Source organism: Dreissena polymorpha, chromosome 12 (genome assembly GCF_020536995.1).
Source record: "Dreissena polymorpha isolate Duluth1 chromosome 12, UMN_Dpol_1.0, whole genome shotgun sequence".
NCBI classification, from domain to species: domain Eukaryota; kingdom Metazoa; phylum Mollusca; class Bivalvia; order Myida; family Dreissenidae; genus Dreissena; species Dreissena polymorpha.
In genome coordinates, this window is record NC_068366.1 from 548121 (window position 1) to 569036 (window position 20916).

The 20916-nt window shown below is 35.9% G+C and overlaps 1 protein-coding gene across 1 annotated transcript in view; it reads left to right on the plus strand.

Moving 5' to 3' along the window:
• Positions 1-20467, plus strand: part of LOC127853759 (uncharacterized) — a 34013-nt gene extending 13546 nt beyond the window's left edge. Inside the window, exons 2-3 of the mRNA XM_052388531.1 lie at positions 11173-11692; positions 20294-20467. Coding sequence (XP_052244491.1) covers positions 11246-11692; positions 20294-20467 — 621 coding nt within the window. The 5' untranslated portion in view covers positions 11173-11245. The remainder of the gene's footprint in view (positions 1-11172; positions 11693-20293) is intronic.
• The last annotated feature ends 449 nt before the right edge of the window (positions 20468-20916 follow it).

The following is a 20916-nucleotide window of genomic DNA, read 5'->3' on the forward strand; positions in this document are numbered from 1 at the left end:
TATAGTGCTTGCATATTTCTTCATATAAATTTTTTATCATTTGTTTTCAATGGTTTTTATACCTGAATATAGGCAATAATTTCCTGTTGCCTTATTAAAATGGCATGAGCTAACATTTTGGTTCAAATTGCAGTATAAAGTGGATTCTAACAAGTTTACAATTCCACTGCAATTTGCAGAATCATTTTTAACTTTGCTTCAATTAATTATCATTCTTCCACCACCCGTACCTATTTTATGTAGACATATTTTGAAATTAAAGGTTATTGTGCGACAAATCATATGGTTATACTGCAAAACATTATGGAGTTATTCTGCTATCAAAACCTGTAAATGTTGTAGGGCTATTTTCCTTCTTTGCGTGTGGCCTGGGTCAGTCATCTCACAGTTTTGATACAAGCATTTCAAAAATCTTATATATCCACACTCTTTTACAAAACCAGCCTTTGTAAGTTGTTTGACATTTAACAGACATTTTATATTCAAAAGTACAATTCATCCGTCTGTCTGTCAAAAACATTTTAGAGCTATATCACAGAAACTATTTAAGTTTTTAACATGAAACTTCATAAGGGTATATATATAAATGAGGAGAAGGGGGATATCCATTCAACGAATTTGCTTGATGTTAAGGAATTACAAGTATGAAATTGGTTAAACCAGTGTTGTAACGTTTGTTCGGCTAAAAAAACACACCAGTGCATAATGTATAGTAAATTGTATAGTAAAACTTGAGATCCTTTGTTTAAAAAGTCAGCATGGGGATCTAGATTTGTTTGAAGATATCACAGTAAGATTTAATCATGCACTTTTACATCGGAAATACCTTGAATCAGAAAGATCATGTGACGAAAGTGAAAACACTTGAGTAATGTAGTACTGACAGAGAGCGAGGCAAGGACAGCAATTTGGAGTAGATTTTCGTATTCTTATCCGTTTATATGTGTAAATTTTTTTCTTTAAAGCTTGAATAATTTCCTTTCAATTTCCTTTAAAATAGATTAAATTGCATTTTCATGAAATGCATTTAAATGTCAAATATTGTTAATATGTATGATTTATAGGGAATCCTTTGCGCATGTGACATGGCACAATTGTTATTGACAAAGGTTAAAAACTTGGAAAAATAATATGGCTTACATTTCTCACACGAGAACTAAAATTCAATGTATAACTAATGTGTCTAGCCACACAACAGAAATCACACAGACAAACATTTTGATGTTTAGTTGCTCATATGATGTATGATTTAATTTTTCGAAAGCAAAAGTGTCCAGCCAATGAAAATATTTTACTATACCTATGCATAAAAATCATCATTTTACAATTTCTACAAGTATGTGAATATTGTTTGTAAAATTTTGAAGATTTTGGGACTAAATTTCTCACAATTTTGCAATTTGTGGGATTTTTTTTCCAAATAAATTGAGCGTCCTACATTTACTTCACAAAAAAGGAAAGCGAGCCCTACGTTGTCATGGTAATTCAAGAATTCCCAGATGTTCAGATCAGTAAAATGGGCCTCCTTAAATATGTGATATAGGAGACGTTTAACAAACATATCATTTCTGCATTCGGCCCAGTGATACCACATTTAAGTAGTAAAATGTTCATACATAAATTACCAAACCTGTTTACTTGGTATACATTTTGCATGATTAGTTTAATATTTTTATTGAATGTAATTTCCTCAAATAATCTTAATGAACCTGACAAAAGTTTTTATAATTTAAGTGTGTTGTCGTCATGAAAACAAATGTATGAAAAATGGCATATTATGTATTCAATCATGTTAGATTTAAAATTATATATAGCTTACGTTGTTTTTTAAGGTAATAACCAACGGTTTGTTATTCTGATGCTTGTATTTAATTCCTATTCATCGGAACTCCAAACCGTTGGTGATTACCTCACGAAGACAATTATAAATTCGCTTCTAATTAACTCATGTCCATTTTGTCTGGGTAAATCAACAAAACATGCAAAGTTTAATACTTTCATGCCATCACAGTCGGGACCTACAATGATTTCATTACAGTTCATGACACCGACAGCAAAGTAGAGCAAAGTTACAGTACAGATCTAATAAAGCAAACTCCGATTTTCGGAATGCACTCCTCTTTTTAGCTCATCTATTTAAAAAAAAATAATGAGCTATTGTCATCACCTTGGCGTCGGCGTTGGTGTTGGCGTCGGCGTTGGCGTCGGCGTCCGGTTAAGTTTTGCGTTTAGGTCCACTTTTCGCAGAAAGTATCAATGCTAGTGCATTCAAACTTGGTACACTTACTTACTATCATGTGGGGACTGGGTAGGCAAAGTAAGTTAACTCTGGCGTGCATTTTGACAGAATTATCTGCCCTTTTTATACTTAGAAAATTTTGGTTAAGTTTTGTGTTTAGGTCCATTTTATTCATTAAGTATCAAAGCTATTGCTTTCATACTTGCAACACTTACTAACTTTCATAAGGGGACTGTGCAGGCAAAGTTATGTAACTCTGAATGGCATTTTGACAGAATTATGTGCACTTTTTATACTTAGAAAATTGAAAATTTGGTTTAGTTTTGTGTTTAGGTCCACTTTATTCCTACAGTATCAAAGTTATTGCTTTCATACTTGCAACACTTATTAAGTATAATAAGGGGACTGTGCAGGCAAAGTTATGTAACTCTGACTGGCATTTGGACGGAATTATGGGCCCTTTATACTTAGAAAATTTGGTTAAGTTTTGTGTTTTGGTCCACTTTACCCCTAAAGTATCAAAGATATTGCTTTCATACTTGGAACACTCGCAAACTATCATAAGGGACAGTAAAAGGACAAGTTGCATAACTCTGGTTGTCATTTTTACGGAATTATGGCCCGTTTTTGACTAAGTAACTTTGAATATATGGTTAAATCGTATGGTGTTACGATCCACTTTACTTCTAAAGTACCAAGGCTATTGCTTTCAAACTTCAAATACTTTCATGCTATCATGAGGTTACTGTACCTGGCAAGTTGAATTTTACCTTGACCTTTGAATGACCTTGACTCTCAAGGTCAAATTATCAAATTTTGCTAAAATTGCCATAACTTCTTTATTTATGATTATATATGATTGATACTTTGACAAAACTACTCTTACCTGACAAACCGCAATAGACTCCACCCTAACCATCCCCCGTGCCTCCCCCCTCCCCCCCTCCCCCCGATTTCCCCCCTCCTTAATTTGTTTTAAGATCATCTCACAAATGACCACCACACCCTCACACTATACCCCCCCCCCCCACCCCACCCCCCCCCCAATTTTTTTTTGAAAAGGTTAACAAACACAAATATTAATTGTTATTATTTTATTTTGAAATACCGTCCAACCATCGCACCCAAGAATCCCCCCCCCGATTTTTTTTTTCATTTTTTCCCGCATTTTTGGAAGATGATGTAATAAATGTTCACACCCCCACACTATACACCCCTCTTCACTCCACCCTCCCTCCTTTGTGATTGAAATTGAGAGTCCCTTCACCTTTAAAAAGAAAATAGATGAGCGGTCTGCACCCGCAAGGCGATGCTCTTGTTTCAATCTCGTTCCAACAACATACTTACTTGAGAGAACGACCTACTAACTCAAACTCGAGGGAACAGTTAGCTAAGTCGAGTGAAAGATATAGATAAAAACAGGAGTGCACAACTAAATGAAAGAGGCGTACAATCAAAAAATAGCGGTGCAGTAAATATATTAGAGGTGCATTAAACAAAAGAAGAGAGCATTTTAACTATCGCAAGGGAACGACTTACTAACTCGTGGGAACGAGTAAGCTATGTTGTGGGACAACTTACTGAGTTAAGGGAACGATCGAGATAAAAAAAGAGTGCAAAACTAAATAAAATAGGAGTGCAACGAAACAAAGAGCGGTGCAGTAAAGTGTTTAATGCACTCTCTTTTATTTAATGCACTACTCTTTTTTTCATTGCACTCTTCATTTATTTAGTTTTGCACTACTCTTTTTTGTATCTCGTTCTCTCGACTTAATAAATCATTCCCACGACATAGTTAACTCGTTCCCTCTAGTTAGTATGTCGCGGGAACGAGATAGAAAAAAGAGGAGTGCAGTTTATAAAAAAAGGAGTAAATGTCATCTCTTTGCTACTGTACATCTAAATATGAATGCAAACATGACTGTATAAATTTAGTTTATTCTCAATCATTTAATATTAACTAGTTATATTTGTTTGAAAATACATTTAAGCATATTAATATATTTAACTTTGCTTTGAATAATTGTTCATTGTTTTTTTTCATTCTGCCTCATCTAACCATGTTAAGGATGGCCCCCACCATTTTTATTGTCATATGGGCTGGGATGGTCATGGAAGGATGGAAGTGTAAGATTTTGAAGGGACTTGTTCACATATTTTGTGAGAAGGTTGACTGACATAAGTCAGTGATATAACTAAAAGAAATTAATACAGCAACAAATTTAAATTAAACAAAAACAGACATATACCGGTAACTACAAATTATACAGATATATAGCAGTACATATTGTATGGTATCGTAATATGCTTTTACTGTTTTTTTAATCTGTATATTATTTTAAGTAGGCATGTTTTAATAGACATGCGTATCTTTGTTTAATATTTATTTTATGTCATTTCATAAACTGTATTATTTCCGTTTCAAACCGAGATCGTATGATTTTGTCAAATATTTATGAATTTATATAAAACGTGTAAAAACTTAATATACATATAATTCAATATAAATTAAAATAAAAGTTAAGAAGGACATGTGTCGAAAAATGCGAAATAAGCCTGATATTCTGAATTCGACAATGTCTGTATAGTCGAGTTCGCCAGCATGTATATCATGCATGTACGATGTGAATCTAAATTTTGTTTTACGGATCATTTTAATTTCCTGCAACAATATATATTCATACGACACACGAACACTAACTCCGAACCTAATAAAAAGATGAATTCTTCAGTTATTGTAGGAAAATATGTACGAAATATATTCGTCACAATCGGCTCAGGGCGCTAATTTGTCTTCGCTTCATTTTATGAAATTCGTCTTCAATGTATATTTGTTCTTGCCTATTTTGCGTTATTGTAACATATTTTAATCAATACATTTAAGAAATAATCGACGGGTAACCGTTGGTTATTGCGGTAATAACCAACGGTATGGAGTTCCGATGCGTAGGAATTAAACCACGATGGCGTAGCCCGAGTGGTTTGATAACAAGCATCGGAACGACGATTCTAACACGATTTCATTTATAAGTTACCCGCGATTTAAAGGTTATTAATGAGAATTATCTTAACCGAACGTCCTCCATCTTTCCGCGAAAACGCGACGTCACCACAACAATGAAAATCAAATGACGTCGTTCTTCTTCATAAACAGTGCACGGACAATCAAAAATGACGTCATACTAACAATCGTTGGTATATCGAGGTAATAACCCACGGTAGGATTCCTTCTTTGTATATAGAAAACAAGTCGCGTGCCGTGGTAGAATACACTTTAACACATACAAAAATCGTATAGTCTTGCTTTAATAATATTTGTTAAAATAAATTGCGAACTTTTTAACCAATTTATGTTATATTGTTTCATCTAAATCTGTAAAGAAAATGACACTAACACAGGGCATCAACAAGAACGATCAAGACCGTGTCCTAAATATTGCTCAATCTGTGTCAGTTTGCAACATGTATGGGGAAAAATTGTTGCCTTGTTTTACTGATGATGGATTTGAATACAGAACATGAATATATCTTTAAACATTTTCTATAAAATATGTGTTCGTCATTATCAGTAAACAAATTGACTGCATAATGTTACATAAAAATTCTGCCAGGAGAAAAAAGTCAGTTGAGGAAACCACGAAATCATGCGAGAATTTCTAGCTGCTGATCTACTCTGGAATGTATGGGTTTAGTTTTAACCTACGCCTTATATATTTTAATTTGAGTAAAGATTGATGTTATTCAAATAAAAGTTGGTTTGCTATATTCTCAAATCTTTTTTTCTAAAAATAAGGGATGTAGTTGACACTTGTTCGTAATTTCATTTCATCGTTCCTCAAAAGGTTCTAACTTTGTTGCTCTGGTCTCTTCCCTACCATTGAGTAATTAAATGGTAATTGAAATGAATGCGTTTTAGTTTCCTTTTATAATTGTTTAATTTGAGTTGCAATGCTATGAGGTTAAATTTTATTGACACTTATATGTATCATGAATATTGCTGGGCCAAGTGTGAGGTTGACCGTTCCAAGGCGGTTACCCAAGCTTTATTATTATATATGTTTATGTTGTTTTGTTTTGTGCTGTGTTGTACTATTTGGCAATTGGTCACTCGCCTTAAATTAATGACCAACTAATTGCATGTCACTAACATGCAATACTGCTCCAGCACCTTGAGTTTCACTTCTTTATTTTCAATGAAAAATTTAAAGATATGTTATTCACTACAGTAAACATATATGAACAATGATTAAAATATTCTATGTCTTCAGAATATCCACAAAACATGTGTTTATTATAAATCATTAGAATTTTTTTTTATTTCGATGCGCACACTATGACAAGTTTTGTCCACCAGTTTATACTAATAAACATAAAGATTGACGTTTTTAAATGCACATTCCAATGACGTCATACTGTGGATTCACTTATTTTAAGGAGGTCTCATTTTCGCACACCTACAATTTCTCCAATTTATGATCACTGGAATATTTACCAATTAGGTTTTCCGCATTCTTCACGTTAAACGTGAAACGTCGAATCAGATCAGTCGTAACACCCTATGCCGTTATGTTTGAACATAAGACGTTCTTCTGACGTTGATATGAACTCTTTGTAAAAATATAAGCACAACTTTGGCATGTTAAACGTTTATTTGAAAATAAGTTAATAGATGCACAGCTTTTAACATGCTTTTTCAAACTTTCAATGTGTAATGAACTACTTGAATGCTATAACCATAAAATTATACATCTGCAATAAAGCCTGTCTATAGTGGCTCTTACCCCTCGATATTATGCCCCCCTTTGAAGAAGAGGGGGTATATTGTTTTGCACATGTCAGTCAGTCCGTTGGTCGGTCCGTCCACCAGATGGTTTCCGGGTGATAACTCAAGAACGCTTAGGCCTAGGATCATGAAACTTCATAGGTACATTGATCATAACTGACAGATGACCTCTATTGATTTCCAGGTCACTAGGTCAAAGGTCAAAGTCACAGTGACTCGAAATAGTAATATGGTTTCCGGATGATAACTCAAGAATGCTTATGCCTCGGATCATGCAACTTCATAGATAAATTTATCATGACTGACAGATGACCGCTATTGATTTTTAGGTCACTAGGTCAAAGGTCAAGGTCACAGTGACTCGAAATAGTAAAATGGTTTCCGGATGATAACTGAAGAATGCTTATGCCTAGGATCATGAAACTTCATAGGTAAATTGATCATGACTGGCAGATTACTCCTATTGATTTTCAGGTCACTAGGTCAAACGTCAAGGTCATAATGACTTGAAACGGTAAAATTGTTTCCTGATGATAACTCAAGAATAATTAGTCCTAGGATCATGAAATTTCATAGGTACATTGATCATGACTGCCAGATGACCCCTATTGATTTTCAGGTCACTAGGTCAAAGATCAAGGTCACAGTGACAAAAATCGTATTTACACAATGGCTGCCACTACAACTGACAGCCCATATGGGGAGCATTCATGTTTTACAAACAGCCCTTGTTTTATAAAAAAAAGTTGAAAACTTTTAATTGGGCATTTTTTGTCAGTCATAAGAAAATTTGTTGATTTTCCCATTGGGAAAGTGCCGTTTTCCGATACTTTATAAAGAAGGACGAAAATCAATGAGTGTGTTGTAGATTAAATTAAATGGTGATTTAACAAACATGTTCGAAAGTGTTACGTACTTAGGGGTCGGGAGTCCGAAATTTGTCACAGTTGGATGCCAGGGGGATGGGCTAAAATGGTAAAAAATATTGTGACATACTAAATGAACGGCCCCCTACCCCACCCGCTATAGCATTCTTATTAAACCAAAAGAAAGATATGTATCCATATTTGTCCATAATACTTTTTCTGGAGCATAACATTATTGATAGGTTTACAAATAGCTTGTCAGAAGGGATCAGCATGTTGAGGTGGAGTGTGGTGCATAAGAACCGGATTGCTAGTTCAAAGATCACGGTAACATTTCAAAGTCAACGATGATATTGATCAATATAATCAATCTTAAGTTTTTTTATGATGCATATAATCAGCAATGATAGACTTTGAAATGACTCAGCAGATGTGCTCAGCATGATGAGACGGAATGCCACATGCAACAAAACAGGTTCCTTGACCGAAGGTGTTTGTCACAATTTATGTTCATATTAAAATTAAATTCACACTTTGTCAAAAGCATTAATATTTATCCAGAAAGGAAGGATTTGAATATAACTTGGCAGAATGTTATCTGAGCTTTCATAAGATGTTTGCTTATTGTGTGCTCGTATTACGTTTATAAGTCAGCTCCTTTCATCCGACCTTTCATATGATGACTACTTGTTGTGTGCAAGCAGTGTTCAAAACTAACTAATCTGAGAAAGGGGTCCTTTGGACATCTTACTTTTAAAATTTAGTCCGGACAGATTTCAAGGAGTCCAACAACAGTGTGTTTGTTTTCGTTCAAATTTGGGTCTGTTATTGGGAGTCCCACTGTGGGACCCATTCCCAATGGATAACATATTGTATTTTTCCCAAATGGGAGTAAGGACCTTAACACTCCAAATTGAAGGTGTCAGAAAGATAAAAAAAGAGTATAAACATGTTATTTATTATGCCCTCCTTCAAAGAAGAGGGAGTATATTGTTTTGCACATGTCGGTCGGTCGGTTGGTCCGTCCACGAAAAGGTTTCCAGATGATAACTCAAAATTGCTTAGGCCTAGGATCATGAAACTTCGTAGGTACTTTGATCAAGACTGGCAGATGACCCCTATTGATTTTCAGGTCACTAGGTAAAAGGTCAAGGTCACAGTGACTTGAAACCATAAAATGGTTTGTGAATGATAACTCAAAAACGCTTAGGCCTAGAATCATGAAACTTCATAGGTACATTGATCATGACTGGCAGATAATCCCTATAAATTTTTAGGTCACTAAATCAAAGGTCAAGGTCACAGTGACGCGAAACAGTGGAATTGTTTCTGGATGATAACTCAGCAATGCTTAGGCCTAGGATCATGAAACTTCATTGGTACATTGATAATAACTTGCAGATGACCCCTTTTAATTTTGAGGTCACTAGGTCAAGATCACAGTGACCTGAAGCAGTAAAATGGTATCTTTCGTATTCAGACAATGGCTGCCACTTCAACTGACAGCCTTTTTGGGGGCATTCGTGTTTTACAACAGCCCTTGTTTAAAAATTATATTGTATTATCAATTTTAAAGTAGTTGTAAGCATAAAATCAACAGAATAAAATTCCCCATTTTAGTCAAAATGATGCAATATTTCCCAATTCAAATGAAAAAATAACTGAACTGCTGTTCAGTATTTGTTATATCATATTGCACAATTATTTGACACATTCAAGTAATATTGAAGTAATCACGCATAAGGATTGCTTGTTTAACCTCGACATTATGGTTATAACCATAATAGGAGTATTCTGTGTTGTAAGTTTCATACTTATTAAATAATAACATAAGGACGTAACAGCCCTATACTTGCCATTGCTGTATATATATTATACATAGTATTTCTAAAAATGTGAAAATGTGGAAAGACAATATAATGCTAATTTTATTTCAATGTTATCATTTACACCATGAAAACATAAAATGAATAATGTTAAAACAATATTATGCATGAAAAGCACAATTTCCATGTGGATTACACCAGGTTTCCATAATCAGTCTCTGAAGCAATGTTTTATTGGTCATTGTCCGCTCGGGTACAACTTAAATGTGCCCCGGGTACTCTTACAGTAAGAATACTTAAATGTACCCTAGGTGTGAAAAATATACCAACACATACCCGGCAAATTTAGACTGTATCCGAGTTGTATTTCCGCCAAAAATGCGATGTCGGAAAACGCCCTACGGAATACGTAACGGAATTCCCCTATTCTCATTTAAGTAGTAACCGAGCCGACAATGAACAATCAAGCTTGAGTAACTTGCCACAATTGCATCATGGAGGAGTACACTGTAAGAACCGATTTGTGTGGTTGGTATGTCACAGCCTTCAAACTGCAATACACCCACTGAAAACATAGATTGATACATGTAGTGACACGAGTTATTCATGCTCAACTGATTCACAGCCGGTTCTATCTTCAGTACCTTGAGGCCATAAAACATAGAAATTATTTTGGATATTATGGTTAAATTTTTATAGTAACGAGAGACTGCTTGGAGAAGCGAAATTACTCTAGCAAAAATATCAGAGAAACAACGGCCACGGTCAGTTGGATTCGGAGTTTCATTATTTGCATATTTCCCTATTACTACACGCACTGACAGCGACAGGGAACAACATAATTTCGGAGTGTTTTATTGTTGTCCATGTGTACATGCAGGATGATTTGTGGCATATTTTTTGGGATGCGAAAAAATGGTGATATTCTGATCATTTTTTTGTTTAAATTCAAAGATGATTATAAAGGAGTCCGACGGACTCACCTGACACACAAATAAGGAGTTCGAGTCTCTTTTTAAGGAGTCTTGGACTCCTGGATTCATGCTATTGTCTTACGCTGACAAACGTTTAGGTCTTTTCCTGGCATATCTATGGATCAGTTAAAGTGACCCATTCCCAAACCAAAACCAAAATTGTAAAAAAAATCCCAATTAGAAAAAAAGTCACAATTTTCGAAAATAAAATGGAAAGAAGGGTCTACTTGAAATTATTCTTGTGTCTGAATTGTATTTCATTTACATCAAACATATGATTTTGAATTACATATGTATTATATAAAGTTATATTAAATTAGTTTTTCCCAAATCAGCGGACATTATGCTTGAATAAAATCCCAATCCCGAAATTGCTTATTTTCCCAAACTGGCCAGGAAAAGGCCTTGCGGTACGTTTAATAGTGTGTTCAGACCATATGATAGGTTCAATCTATTTAATAATGTGTTTTTTTATATTTTATAGATGACGCTGAAATAATGGCCTGCTCGTACAACACAAGTTGACTCTTCTGAAGATATTGTGTGGTTGTAACAAAATGGCGTGTTTAGCTGATGTGTATAAGGATAAGGAAAGGACAAACTGGCTGAAGGCGTGGCTAGCAATAGACATTGCAAAGTCTGGCTTGGAACACTTAGCTGACAACGTGGCTCAGAATTTTCACCGGCTAATTTACAGCCATGTAGGATCTTCTAGCACCAGCTGTACCACAGCAAATGTACAGCATAAAATTATCAAGGAACATAGGTATAATAGATTGTCTTTGAAAAATACATCTGCGCATTTGTGGCAAACAAACTATTGGGAAATAGCAAAATGTTTTTTCCCACCAGATGGATATGCTGCCACAAGTTCAATTCAAGATACAGACTTCAACGGAGTCATCAGTTTTATGCTAAACTGTAAACGCTTTGATAGCAGTTTGTCTTTTCCAATTACAACGGGAAAGCCCACAAATCCCATGTCTGCGTGCCTCCTGTATAAGGTAAGAACTGCAGTGTCTCCTGACACAAGTAATGTATGCATTTTGTTACTAAGTACTTAACATATATTTGTAAAAGTTATGCGTAACAATTATTGTGCTTATAAGCAATTATGTGAATTGGACCTTATACATGTAACTTGGATTATTTTTGCGAAATAATTGAAGGATTTATTGTTACATGTATGCATGAAGTTTAATTTAAATCGTATATAATATTAGCTGAGTAACGTGTGTTTCGTCCAAACAATCCATAAGCGATGTTTTTTTTATTCAATTACAAAGCCATTTAGCCTTTTAACAATTTAACATTAATAGGACATTTTAAGAATGTGCGATATTAACGCAATTGAAAGATGTTATAATCAAAGCACCGAAGGCACTGAATTTGTTCGCTGTTGTATAATCTTAGACGCAACTCAGTTTTCAAAATTATGTTATAGCGTTTTATGTCGCAAGTTTGAAATAACCACAACCCTTTCAAATTTATAAAGCGTGTGTTTTAAGGCACAGGTCGAGATGTATGTTTTTTTTAAATCATTGATACAGCAAATCAGTGTGCACAGGCTTATCTTATTTGACATGCATTAAGCCCCGTTTTCCCTGAAAGCAGCTAATATGTATAGATTTCCCCCATTAATTTTTTGAGGGGGGGGGCAGGGCGGAGGTTCGGGGGGGGGGCAGGGCGGAGGTTCGGGAGGGAAGGGCGCGGCGCCCTTCGATTTAGGCCTAGCTGGAGCACTGCTAAGTTACAAAAAGTTTAAGCAGGTTTCATCCTGGGATTCTAGAAAATATCATAACACACTCTATTTAAAAGGTCTATTTAAAAGGTCGATTCTAATTGGTTCGTATTATACAGCAGCGGCTCGACTAGAGCCAATCAAAAGACTTGTTGCATTATTCAAGCTTCATTCGGTTAAACGTTGCAGTATTCAAGCCTCATCGGTTAAACTCAGCGTTCATCGCTACACTTTTGACTCGTACCCAAGATGGTTTGTACTTATCGTGATTCGCGTATATGTTAACGGATTCGTCTAAGCAAAGCGTCCGAGAGGACGCACATATTTCAAAACTATGCGTCTGTTTCGATATTTGTGCGTCATAGACGCGGGGCGCGCATGTAGATTATTTCCTGAATTAATTAATTATCACCATTCAATTCAATTCGGCAAATGGCAGAGATGTGTAATATTATCGCCATACAACGTATTAATTATGCCCCCCTTCGAAGAAGAGGGGGTATATTGCTTTGCTCATGTCGGTCGGGCGGTCGGTCCGTCCGTCCGTCCACCAGGTGGTTTTCAGACGATAACTCAAGAACGCTTGGGCCTAGGATCATGAAACTTTAAAGGTACATCGATCATGACTTGCAGATGACCCCTATTGATTTTGAGGTCACTAGGTCAAAGGTCAAGGTCACGGTGACCCGAAATAGTAAAATGGTTTCCGGATGATAACTCAAGAACGCATACGCCTAGGATCATGAAACTTCATGGGTAGATTGATCATGACTTGCAGATGATCCCTATTGATTTTGAGGTCACTAGGTCAAAGGTCAAGGTCACGATGACCCGAAATAGTAAAATGGTTTCCGGATGATAACTCAAGAACGCATACGCCTAGGATCATGAAACTGCATGGGTAGATTGATCATGACTCGCAGATGACCCCTATTGATTTTGAGGTCACTAGGTCAAAGGTCAAGGTCACGGTGACCCGAAATAGTAAAATGATTTTCGGATGATAATTCAAGAACGCATATGCCTAGGATCATGAAACTTTATAGGTAGATTGATCATGACTCGCTGATTACCCCTATTGATTTTCAGGTCACTAGGTCAAAGGTCAAGGTCACGGTGACCTGAAGTAGTTAAATGATTTTCGGATGATAACTCAAGAACGCATATGCCTAGGATCATGAAACTTCATGGGTAGATTGATCATGACTCGCAGAAGACCCCTATAGATTTTCAGGTCACTAGGTCAAAGGTCAAGGTCACAGTGACAAAAGTCGTATTCACACAATGGCTGCCAGTACAATGGACAGCCCATATGGGGGGCATGCATGTTTTACAAACAGCCCTTGTTAATTTTCACTCTTTAGTTCAGATCGGTAAATATAAGGTAGAAAGATAAAAAGTGGTCATCTTAGACATATTTATTGTTGGGCATTGTCACGTTTTTTGTTTCATTTGCTTATCTCTTTATACGACTTTCCGACCAGTCGCTATTTTGGAGGCAGACGGCGATATAAATTGTGTATTGAAATTATACAACATCTGCGCATGAATGACCCAATATTATCCGTTAGCTTCACCCGTTCTCACGTTTCATTCGACAACGTCATGTCATGTGTAAGCGAGTTCAATGCTGATTTGCCAGCTACCATGTGCACTTCATTAACAATAAGGTCAAGCAATGTCTAATCGGGTACAGACCGGGTTTCGTTAACTGTTCGAATTGCAAACACTTTCATTGAAACAAAGAGACAAATATAGAAAACCAGTCCGGATTAAAAAGGGCGGATGTTTTCAACGAAATTTTACAAGATTTTCGCAATTTAGATTTTTCTTGAGCCAAATTTTCAATAGTTTTGCAAATGACTCAAATGGCGAACGACAGCGCGATCATTGTGAACGTGTTATTATTGGAATAAATGATTACTACTACAGGGCTGGCGCTGTCGTTCGCCATTTGTAAAAGTATAGCGAATTTGGCTCTAGAAAAATATAATTTGCGAATATGCTTAAATCTCGTTAAATTTCATTGAAAACATCCGCCATTTTAATCCGGAGTGTTTTTTTAAAACTATTTTTCTCTTGGTTTCCATGAACAATTTGAAGCCCATATGGGAGCGGGCCAATCAACATAGAGTTCGCTATCGGGTAATATTGGGTCATTAATGCGCAGATGATGGAATACACAGTCGATATGGTCGTCTGCCTACAATATAACGGCTGATTGCAAAAGTCGTATAAAAAATAAGTAAATGAAAAGAAGCTCTTTTATATAGAAAGAATAGACTTACGAATACACGTGCGGTGATACGGACGGTGCAGAAAAATCTTTGCCAATTTCCTTTCATGAGGCAGAAGACTTGGAGCTTTATTTGATAATTATCTTTCAGTTGGTAGAGGTCGGAGTCCATTGTCAGAAAAGAAAATTACTAAAAAAATAAAATTCCTACCTACCGATCCACCCAAATTTACCTGGGTCGGGTTATGCCAAACAAACAATTTTTTAAGGATGGCCTTATTTGTTCTTTTGTCTTCTTTATATAAACAGAATACTGATGCAATATTGGGCATGTTCAATGTTTATTCAACTACTGCAGTTTTGTTTACAGTTACAGTTACACTTTGAGATAAAAACTGTATAGTCAAAACCTTATAGCAGATATTTTGACCAAAACAAAAACTGGTTAGTCACACAAGTTATAAGACACTTAATTCTTAAAAATGAAAAAATAATAATTTTTTGGGGAAATTGGGATTTTTTTTTTAAATTTCGTTTTGGGATCGGGTCCATTTGCTTTGGGAGTGCCTCCATTTTCCGTAGGCGCAGACAGTGCTGAAAAACCCTTGAAGTCACATTAATTATTCATTTTTCATGAAACTTTGTCAGAACATTTGTCTCAATAAAATCTCAGCTGAGTTCGAAATGGCATCATTCAGTTGAAAAACATGGACGCCAGGGGGCTGGGCAGTTTTCCTAATATGGCTATAGTAAAACCTTTTTAACACTCTAGAAGTCTTAATTTTTAGCTCCACTGGCCAGAGGCCAGCGGGGCTTATGTCATGGTCGTGTGTCCGTCGTGCGTGCGCCCGTGTGTTAACTTTTTCTTTAAACATCTTCTTCTCCTAAACTACTGGTCCAATTCTGATGAAATTTCTCAGATATTCCAGGCCTTTTTCTGCCTATCTCACGGGTCCGATAGTCGGACCCATTCCCAATGCCAAATATGCACATTTGTATGCTCCCCCCTAACAATTTTGGGGGAAGCATATAGTCGCCACTTCGTCTGTCCGTCCGTCCGTATGTCCGTCCGTAAACCAGGGGGTTTTCAGCACTGTCTTCGCCTCCGGGAAACAGAGGCATTCCCAAAGCAAACGGGCCCGTTCCCAATCGAATTTTGATTGCATTTTTCCCAATTAAAAAAAAATAACATCTTCCAAAATCGTAGAAAGTAAGCATAATTTAAATCGAAAGAGTGACTTCCCATATTCGCGACGTAATAAAGCCTGTAGTGACACAGATTTTTTGGTTTATTTGCCGGATGCATTTACTCTCAGCGATGACGTTCGAACTATTCCGCATTATACACGAGTATAAAGAGCCGCACAATACACATTCTAAACCATATCTGTAGACTCTTATGTTCAATTATGGCTTCGCACAATAGTAAATATTACATTAAAAAAACACGAAAAATAGACGCTAAAGGATGTGTTACGATATCATCGATGTTTTCGAAACGCTCAGAATCTTCCGAAATTACTGCAGCGAACAGACAGGCTCGGACGATACATGTACGCAGCAAAATGTATTGTCTTGTGTAGACTCTGTGGAAAGGCAACTTCACCGGGGAAACTTCTGGCAACATTTGCTGGTGACGAGGCTCTGTAGGCATGCTTCCCAAAATTGTTCCAACTCGTCCAGTTGATGTGCATAATACCAACTAGCACTGCTGTGGTAGAGCGAGGATTCAGCACCACGACCCTGCTGTGCTCCCCATTACGCAGCACATTCACTCAAACCAAACAATTGAAGATGATGCTAATGCTTACCTGCATTGAAGGTCTAGACCTGAGTGACAAAACATTGGAGGAGCTTTGTAATGCTTTTAAAAATAGAAAGCAGAGAAAAATGTTGCTGTAACTTGTGTTTGGGCAGTGTTTGTTTTGCATGTGTTAATATAAGATTATTGTTAGACCACAGACTTATTTAAGCATGATTAATTCAATTTTTTTCCCCAAAATGAGCCGTTTCACGAAACAAAAATTCCCAAATGGGCAATTTTGTCGATAAAAAATTCCCAATTTGGTCAGACTCCTTTTCCCAAAGTAGGCAGAAAAACCCCTGTAAACAATTTTTGTCCGGACTATTTCTCAGCAACTAATGACCGGAAATTCAATGAAACTTTATGGGAAGCTTCACTACCAAGAAGAGATGAGCAAATTATCAGCAGGTTCTGGTCGGATGATTTTCACAGAGTTATGGCCCTTTGAAATTTTCCATTAGCTGTACATATAGTGCAATTCTTGTCCGGGCTATTTCTCAGCACTTATGACTGGAATTCAATGAAACTTTATGGGAAGCTTCACTACCAAAAGGAGATGTACGTATTATCAGCCGGTTCTGGTCGGATTATTCTTCACAGAGTTATGGCCCTTTGAAATTTTCCATTGTACATACATGTTTAGTGCAATTCTGTCCGAGCTATTTCTCAGCAACTTATTACGGGAATTCAATGAAACTTTATGGGAAGCTTCACTACCAACAGGAGATGTGCATATTATCAGCAGGTTATGGTCAGATGATATTTCACAGAGTTATGGCCCTTTGAAATTTTCTATAAACTGTACATGTAGTGCAAATCTTGTCCGGGCTATTTCTCAGCAACTACCATCTGGAATTCAATGAAGCTTTATGGGAAGCCTAACTACCTTGAGGAGATGCACATATTATTTGTTGGTTCTGGTTAGATGATTTATTTAGAGAGTTATGGCCCTTTGAAATTCTTAAGTTGCTAAACCATCCATCGTATTATTTTGTCCAAAGTTATGCCCCTCAAGACGTGTCCTTTTATTTGAATATAAAGTGCAATATTGTGACAAAAAAAACTTTGGGGAGCATCATCCGTCTCCGTTTCTTGTTTCCCAATTCTAAAAAAAAATCCAATTTCCGACCGAAATTACCGAAGCCGAAAAATGTGCTTCCCGGTACGTACTGTGTTTTAAATAATCTTGTGCCTGTTTAGCGTGCCAATGGGAATACCCCATAAGACCTCATCGTATCCAGTGGTACAATAATGCAATTTTTGCGACCTTGACACTTCAGACAATGGTGGCCGGTTGTGTTTATGCAATTTTTAAGACACATTTTGGTCATTTTTGGTCAGAAGTCACTTTCAAATATTGAAGTGCTGGATTATTAAGAATTATCAGGTAATGTACCCGGTATACAACAAGTTATAATCATGTGTAAGGATTGATTATTTTAAATTGGTTGAGAATAGATATTGATGGTCTGAGGTAGAAAATGTTGACTGGTTTCACTTTCAACGTTACTATGATTCAAAAAATGGTTGCCTTCAGACATTTGGCAACTTTAATTAAGAATAATAATATGTTGAACGCAGGTCCTTCGAATGTGAATATTCATAAAAAATCCTAAAAGACATATCAAGGTATGTATTTTATTTGAACTTCAAGCATAACATTAACAAAGTCTGTATTTTTATCATACACATACTTACACTAGCAGTAGACAATGACTGTTGCATGGAAAAATATTTTTATCCCAGCCGAAAAAAAATTCGGAGGTGATATAGTAATTGGTCCTGCCGTCTGTCCGTCCTTACGTCTGTCCGTCCAGATGAAACTTTGTCCGGAGCATAACTCCAAATCTATTCAATGAATTTACTTTAAACTTAGAATATAAACAGATGGCAGTGACCAAGAACCATAACTCTATCTACCTTAGTTTTTGAATTATCTCCCCTTTTATATAACTAAAGAAAATTTCGTCCGGAGCATAACTCTAAATCTACGAAAGGGATTTACTTGAAACTTGAAATATAAACATATGGCAACTAGGAGAAGTGCAGTGACCAAGAACCATAACTCTATCTACCTTAGTTTTTGAATTATCTCACCTTTTATATAATTTTAAAGTAAATCTTTGTCCGGAGCATAACTCTAAATCTACTGAAGGGATTTACTTGAAACTTGAAACTTAAACAGATGGCAAGTAGGAGAAGTGCAGTGACTAAGAACCATAACTCTATCTACCTAAGTGTTTGAATTATATCCCTTTATTTAGTTTCAAAGTAATTTTTTGTCCGAAGCATAATGAATTCTCTGCCTTGATTTGTTTTTTACAAATATTATTCTACTCTCTAAAACAAATGTTGTCATACAAGCAAACACATTTCGGCGGGGATTTGGCACTACTGTGACAAGCTCTTGTAGTACTTGTCAGTGTTTTTTATGGCAATTTCGGGGCCGATTTTCGGCCCCATTCCCCTAAAAAAATAGTATATATTTTTCCCCTATTTTGTAGAAAAAATCCCCTCCAGAAGTTAAAAAAACACAGTTTTAGAAAGAACTGTCTAATGATACATATATCTCAGATTTATTTCATAAACAACTTACAAAGTATATAAATATAATATTAATATGATTTTGAATTATCATAAAGAGTTAAATTAGTTTTTTACATGAATTTCATTTTTTCCAAAAATGGCCAGGAAAGGCCTGATGTATTTATATTGTGTCGATATTTGTTGATAAAAACATTCCAATTTTTCTCCATTTTATTGATAAAAAATGCTCAAATTTGCCATTTTATCGATTAAAAAATTCCAATTAGACTCAAAATGGCTAGGAAAACTGAGACTGTTCATGACGGCTGAACTGTCTGAAACTAATGTTGAAACAATCATTGATATATATTTAAGAAAAATGACAGAGACATTCAGCTGTGAATAATATTGCATTCATACATACATGTATATTCATATTAATATCTTTACATATAAAAGAGTGAATTTGTAATTTTCCTCTTTTCCTAAAAAACGACGCGTTTTTCCCCCTTTGGACGGGTGAAAAAAAAAAACTGCTTGTCTTAGCATTTAGAGCAATACCTATTTATGAAAACATAAGATTTAATATTAATATGATAAAATAAGAAAATAATTTCCCAAATAATGCTTTTGCAGATGAAAATTCTTCCCAATTTGAAACGATTTCGCGACTCGAAAAATCCCAATTTTGCTAGATACTTTTCCCCAAAATAGACAGAAAGAGGCCTGTATTCTCATACTCATTTACTTCCTTATAATATACTTTGATATATGATAACAAAATATTGTATTGCATTATGAAAAAAAAATATATGAAAACTCAATTTATTGAAACATTACAGTTGTTTTCTGTATCTAAAGCTGTTCTTGCAAAAAAAGTCATCCCGTATAACACCCTTAGATGCTGAGATGCTTATATTATTATCTCAAAGCTCACTTCAAATTGTGAAAAAAATCCATTTTCTTTTGCCAATTGTGCTCATTATTTAATTACTGTCCTCAAATTATTTTTATCCAAAATAAACATTTGTTGCAATGGGAAGCAATGTCTATTGTAAAAAGCATAAACAAACACAAAAAACTCCTTATAACGCATATATTTATATATCGGCCAAACAACAAACCCTTTTTCTTCACAAAACAAAGTTAACAACCCTTGCTTTACATGACTTCCACTCAGGTGAGCGACCCAGGGCCACCTGACCATGGTCCCTCTTGTTTTGCATTGTTTTCTCAATAGGGTAACTGCAACATTAACATATCACGTAAGGCATGTCGGTTATGTGTTTGTCTTCTAGGCTCGTGAAATCGGGAAAGCTGTGCTCCACTCTTCCGTAATGAAGGTAACAGACGTGGAGCTCCTAGACTACTTCACAACATTGTCCAACCTGCTGAATGATTCACGCTATCTAATTGGAGATAGCGATGCCCCAAAAGCTGTTAAGAAATTAGAAGAGGTACATGTAGAATAATAATGTTATGTTGTATCAATTTGCAAGTTTCCTTGCATAGTGTATAAGAAAAATAATAGAATACATAATTGTTTAGGAATTTATCAACAGTTTACAACTCATATGAAACAGATTACAATAAAGCTCCATCCGTATTGTTTAGAGTTGTGAGACCCATCTCGCTCATGGGAAGCCTTTTTGTTCCCTTTATGTTTGTCATTCGTACATGGGTCTTTTGTTATCCCCCGCAGAGGCAGAGGGATATTGTTTTGGCGTTGTCCGTCCCGTCCGGCTGTCCGTCCGGCACTTTGTGTCCGGAGCCATATCTTGGAAGTGCTTAGGGCGGATTTCATTGAAACTTTGTATGAGTATATATATTCATAGAGAGGATGATCAAGCCAAATGGCATTGTACCCATCTTAACAAGGGACAAAATTGTCACAAAACCAGGTTTCATTGTGAAAAAAAAA